Source organism: Apus apus, chromosome 1, assembly GCF_020740795.1.
Source record: "Apus apus isolate bApuApu2 chromosome 1, bApuApu2.pri.cur, whole genome shotgun sequence".
In the NCBI taxonomy this organism is placed as follows: Eukaryota; Metazoa; Chordata; class Aves; order Apodiformes; family Apodidae; genus Apus; species Apus apus.
Window position 1 is genome coordinate 436328 of NC_067282.1, and position 6461 is coordinate 442788.

General features: G+C 55.8%; 1 protein-coding gene across 1 annotated transcript; it reads left to right on the top strand.

Moving 5' to 3' along the window:
- Window positions 1–5475: 5475 nt before the first annotated feature.
- Window positions 5476–6461, top strand: LOC127380171 (olfactory receptor 51E2-like). The gene has a single exon (XM_051608771.1). The coding sequence runs from the start codon at window positions 5476–5478 to the stop codon at window positions 6430–6432; it is 957 nt and encodes a 318-aa protein (XP_051464731.1). The 3' UTR covers window positions 6433–6461.

Consider the following 6461-nt stretch of genomic DNA (forward strand, 5'->3'; position numbering starts at 1 on the left):
CTGGTAGCTTCCTCCACTGGTTCTGCTAGAAAGTGCTAGTGGACTGGGATCTCAGTCACTGGTGGACTGGGTTCTTGGCCAGAGCTGGTCGACTGGTTTCTTGGTCAGAACTGGTGAACTGGGTTCTTGGCCAGAGCTGGTGGACTGGTTTCTTGGTGCTCCATCCACATGGGTCACTGCCAGATGAAAGAACTGCAGAACCACTCAGATGTTGTTCCTCAACCCGGAGCTGACTTTCCATGTCTCGTCCTAGCATGATGCTTTTTTCCCTTCCAGCAGCCTGTGGCCACCCCAAGCCCTTCTGCCAGTGATTGACACAGATGGAGGCCCCAATCAGATCCCCTGCAGGATACTGGGGTGTGTGGCTTCCTCTTCCCAAGTCACACCATGGGGTGGGTCAAAGAACCTCTTCAGGGTGTGTTGTGTGAACCCCAACAGGCAGACAACAGTGTGGGGATCCCCTCCCTTGGGGGGGGGGTCATTGTTCTGTTCCCACATGTTACAGCAGCAAGGTCAAGAGGACAGGGCTTGGGCCAAGTGTTGGGAGCACCTCCAAATATCCCTGTCATTAGTTGTTCAACTGCCCCCATCCCACCAGGTAGAGCTCAGCTCCAGAGCCTGAGCACAGAGGTTTCCTCCAGCTCAGGTCCTGTTAAGTGGGCAGCAGCACCTCCTAAAAAATGGTCCAGTCTTCATCTCATGCACATGGGCAGTGATGGACCCTGTGCTGCTTCTGCATCTCCTTGTGGTGTGACTGAGCCATCGTGCCACGCAGAATGTTCCAGCCATTGTTCTGCATCGTGTGTGCAACAGCTCAAATAAAAGACACTATTCACTGTAAAAGGTCAAAAGTCTTGCTGAAGCCTTTTTTGTTTTGTTTTGGGTTTGTTGTTTTTTCCCCCTGTTTGTCTGATGCAGAGATTCTGGGTTGCAGCTGCTTAAAATCTTCAGGATTTGCTGCAGATGAGCACAGGGTGGCAGGAACTGGGCATTTCTCAGGGTGGTGCTCAGGGCTCTGCTGTGATGAGCTCTCTTGCTGGAAAAGGGGGTTTCAGGAATCCAACAGGGATGGCTGAACTTCCTGACACGATGGAGCACGTCCTGCAATCTTCCAGCTGGGGTCCACCAGGTACTGACTGTCTCAGAGGGATGGGAGGAGGAGGTCTCCAGGGGCTGTCTCCACAGATGGGAGGTGACAGCTTATAACAGAGAATCACAGAGAGTCACAGAGCGGTGGGGTGGGAAGGAAGCTCTGGAGATCATCCATCCAGTCCCCTGCCAGAGCAGGGTCACATCCAGCAGGTCCCACAGGAACCTCCAGAGGGTTGGGATGTCTCCAGAGAAGGAGCCTCCACAGCCTCTCTGGGCAGCCTGGCCCAGGGCTCTGCCACCCTCACAGGCAACAAGCTCCTCCTCATCTTCAGCTTGACCCTCCTGTGCTCCAGCTTGTGCCCATGGCCCCTTGTCCTGTCCCTGGGCACTGCTGAGAAGAGACTGGTCCCCACCTCCTGACCCCCTGGAGACACTGACCAGCCTTGAGGAGACCCTCCCTCAGTCTCCTCCTCTCCAGTTGAACAGACCTGCTGTAGGATGCAGAAGGTTTCATGATCCTCCTGGCTTTGCTTCCACCCCAAATCTTTCATGCCTCCGAATTGTGGAGCTGTGTGTTTGTTGGTCTTAACCTGTGGTTTGGACAGTTTGGACAATGATGGACAACAGAAAGAAAAGGGCAGTGTCCACCTAGGACTGGTGAAGCTGCAGTGGGTACTGGGACAGGATGATCAGAGGACTGGGGGACCTGCCAGATGAGGAGAGGCTGAGAAAACTGGGGTTGTTCAGCCTGGAGAAGAGAAGGCTTCAGGGAGACCTTATCACCATGTTCCAGCCCTTAAAGGGGGGCTGCCAAGAAGATGGAGACTCCCTGTTGACAAGGAGTCCCATGGAAAAGACAAGGGGTCATGGGCACAAGTTGCTCCTGGGGAGATTCCCATTGGACACAAGAGGTGAATGTTTCCCCATCAGGACCGTCCAACATTGGAACAGTCTCCCAAGGGAAGTGGTGGATTCCCCCACATTGGGCAGTTTGAAGCCTCAGCCTGACATGGTGCTGAGCCACCTGAGATCAACTGGAGTCGTGCCCAGAAAGGCTGGACCAGATGATCCCTGAGGTTCCTTCCAACCTGGCATTCCATGATCCCAAGATTCCATGACTGCACACCAGAGCTGGACCGTTCCTGCCTGCTGCTCCCTGCAGACTGACCAGGGTGGGTGTCTTTGCCTGCTCTGATCTACACGTCTCTGTGCCTGGAACAGAGAGAAAGGGCAGCGAGGCAACACAGAACCACGAGGTGGTTTTGGGTTGGAAGGGACCTCACAGATCACCCAGCTCCAGCTCCCTGCATGAGCAGGGGCACACACACAGCTGTGAAATAGCAGGGGAAGGGAAGTTTCCCGAGGGGAGCATTCCCAGGCCACGGTTTGTTCTGTGTCCTGCTAATGATGATTTTGATGAGGATCCCCAGGGGACCTGGCAGAGGCTGAAATGCTGTTGAGCAGCCCAGCCCAGCCCAGGAATTCCTGCCTGAGCTCAGCAGCTCCTGGGGTGCAGGTCCCAGCTGCACGGGGGCAGCAGAGATGGGAGCTCTTGGCTCGAAAGGCCTGAGGTCCCGCCGGGCCCTGGGAGCCACTCATGATCAGAGGGAAGATTAAGACCAGGGCACACAGAGAGCAGGCAGCAGGAGAGCCTGGAGAAGGGCTGTGCTGGAGAGCTGCTCAGCGGGCAGGAGCTTTGCCCAGCGCTGCTCCCGGCCGGGAGAATCCCGGAGGGCTCCCTGGATGTCCGTGCGTCCTGGCTGCAGCCACCCTCCCAAACAGCAGGAGCCCGTGTCCCAGCAGGCAGATGGTTGAGGGGACATCCAGGCAGCAGGGGAGTCGTGGGCACATTGCTTGGCACTGCTGGAGAGCTGGTGCCCTCACCCCAGCTCCATCTGCCTCCACATCTGCTTCCCAGCCGGAGGGTGCGGAGCTCCCAGGATCTGGGAACATCTGCCAGGTACGACCTGAGGAATGTGTGCTCAGCCCTCTGGGGCTGCCTCGGGAAGGGGAAACCTGGCTGCAGCTTGACTCTGTGAGAGAAAGAGGAGAGAGATGAAGCATTGGGGGCTGTGAATTGCTGCTCTGCGGTGCCCTGAGCTCTGGGCTCGGTGCCGTGGGATCCTTACAGCACTTCCCCATGGATCTGTTCCCTGTGAGGCACAGGGAAGAGCAGGGTGAGACGTGTCAGAGGCACCTCTTGGGGAGGAGGAGAGGAGGGTGGGAAGGAGAGGGGAAGGGGGGAATGGGAGATGGAGAGAGGGGGAGAGGGGAAGAAGGAGAAAGAAAAGAAGAAGGGTGAGGAGAAGCATGAGGAGGAGGAGGAGGAGAAGGAGAAGGAGAAGGAGAAGGAGAAGAGGAAGGAGAAGGAGAAGGAAAAGGAGAAGGAGAAGGAGGAAGGAGATCTGGTGCTTCTTGGCCACATCTACATCTATCCTCTCTCCTTTTCCTGACCAGGTTGGCTTTGCTCCAGCCCAGTGGACATTATTCCTACCTGGTGCTGCTTCCCAGTGCCTGCCTGGGCACTGCCTGGGGCAGGGGTACCTGGCAGCAGCCAGGGATGTCCCAGGAGGACAGGACGGGATCAGTGGTGAGGATGGTGGTGGGATGAGGCTCCAGCCACGTCCTGCTCACTTCAGTACAGGCTCAGCTTGTGGGGCACCAAATGCAGCAGAGTCCTGCCTGGCTCAGCCAGGCCCCGGGCAGCTTGATAAAACAGCAGCAGAGCTGCAAGATTTTCTGCTCACAAGTGACACCAAACAGCCTGGAAAAAAAAACAACCAACAAAACCCCAAAACAAACCCCCCCCACTTTGATCAGACCATCAGTTCAGATGAATTTTAATTTCTGTTCAAAAATGCTTTGGATCTGAGTGATGTGCTGTGGGTTTGATTTTTCTTTTCTCTTTTCCCTCTGAAGGAACCTTTTGGCTTGATGCATCCTCTGTGGTTTTATGGTGGGATGGTCTGGAAAAATGGCTCAGAGGGCTCTTGAGGGTGCAGATAAATATATATATATATATATACACACACACATATATATATATATACACATATATATATATACACACACCTCTCTCACGGCCACATTGCAGCAGGGAGCAGTGGAGAGATGGATTCAGGTGGTGAAGACTGTCCTACTGCTTGTTCCATCCTGGGAAGTTGGTCTCAGACCAGTTTTGGCTCCATGGGACGAGTCTGCTCAAATGTTTATGGGCATTCACTGAGATCAGCTGCTGTGGCTGCTGCTCCTGCTCCCCTGCCTTGGGTGGTTTTACTGTCTGAACATCCTCAGCTCTAGTTAAATGCAGCTACTGGGGCTTGCTGCTGGGAGGGCCACCCTAGGCAGACAAATCCACATTTATTGGTGTTATGAAATCCATGGATCCAGTCTCCATCTCCACAAAATGCAAGGCCAACACTGTGCCTGCTCTTCACCCCACCAGCAACCCACAGTGATCAGCCAAGCCTGAAAATGTTGCTGCATTTCCCCAGGAGCTAAAGAGGAACTGCAGAGCACCCAGGGCTCTGGGGTGTGTGTCTGGCTCCGACAGCCACGTTCCCTGCAAAGAAATGACATGGGGGGCAGATCTCTGACCATGAGCCTCACACCCACGGCTCCTGGGGGCTGCAGGGAAGCTGCCTCAGGCGCTTGTTGGCAGCTCCTGGAGCTCTTTGTCCACTCACCCTGCAGCCCAATGGAAGAGGTTTGCTGGAAACTTCCCCACTGGAAGAGCTTCCAGGCAACTTGATGGTGACCAGCCCAGCTGCTCTGCCTGGAAACTGGGGTAAAAACTGAGCATGAGGCTCATTTGCTACAGATTTGAGAGAGAAAAACCCCACGTCAGGGAAATAAATCAGGATTGCTATTTGAGGAGCAGGGCTTGGCACAGATGGGCAGTAAAACCCCACACATTTTCACAACCAAATGTTAATTTTAGCTCTGGGGAGACCCCCTGCAGGGCTGGGAAGAGGGGAGCTGGAGCTGAGATGTGAGGGAGAAATTGTGGGCTGTGAGGGTGGGGAGAGCCTGGCCCAGGTTGCCCAGGGAAGCTGTGGCTGCCCCATCCCTGGCAGTGTTGAAGGGCAGGTTGGATGGGGCTTGGAGCAGCCTGGGCTGCTGGGAGGTGTCCCTGCCCATGCAGGGGTGGCACTGGGTGGGCTTTGAGGTCCCTTCCCACCCAAACCAGTCTGTGACATGATATGATATGATATGATACGATATGATATGATACGATATGATATGATTATGACATGATATGATATGACATGGTATGGTATGGTATGGTATGATATGATATGATATGACAGACAAAGGTGTCTCTTTGTGTTGCAGCAGCAGATGCCCCGTGGTCTGGCATGACTGCTCTTCCCTCCAGGTGCCATGCCCTCCCCCAACAGCTCTGACCTCAGCCCACCCTCCTTCATCCTGGCCAGCCTCCCGGGGCTGGAGAGCACCCATTTCTGGATGCCCATCCTGCTGTGCTTCATCTACATCCTGGCGGTCACCGGCAACTGCGCCGTGCTCTTGGTGGTGAAGGTGGAGCCCAGCCTGCACGCCCCCATGTACTTCTTCCTCTGCATGCTGGCTGCCATCGACCTGGCCTTGTCCACCTCCACCGTGCCACGTGTGCTCTCCTTCTACTGGTTCAACACCAGGGAGATCAGCTTCAGCGCCTGCCTGGCCCAGATGTTCTTCATCCACGCCCTCTCGGCCATCGAGTCCACTGTCCTGCTGGCCATGGCCGTGGACAGGTACGTGGCCATCTGCCACCCCCTGAGACACCCTGCCATCCTCACCAACGCTGCCACCGCCAAGATCGGGCTGGTGGCCACGGCCAGGGGGGTTCTCTTCTTCCTGCCCCTGCCCTTGTTCCTCCTGCCCCTTCCCTTCTGCAGCTCCCGGGCGCTGTCACACTCCTTCTGCCTGCACCAGGACGTGATGAACCTGGCCTGTGCCAACACCACCCCCAGCATGGTGTATGGCCTGGCTGCCATCCTGCTGGTCATGGGGCTGGACGCCCTCCTCATCTGCCTCTCCTACCTCCTCATCCTCAAGGCTGTCCTGGGGCTGCCAGCCTGGAAGGAGAGGCTCAAGGTGTTCAGCACCTGTGTTGCCCACATCTGCGTGGTCCTGGTCTTCTACGTGCCCCTGATCGGGCTGTCTGTGGTGCACAGGTTTGGGAAGGACCTGGCTCCAGTGGTCCACGTCACCATGGGGCACGTCTACATCCTGGTGCCTGCTGTGCTCAACCCCATCATCTACGGGGTGAGGACCAAACAGATACAGAGGAGGATCCTGAATTTAATTCATATAAACAACAACAGGACTGCCCAGTGACCTGCCCTGGTGTCCTCCCACCGGCTCAT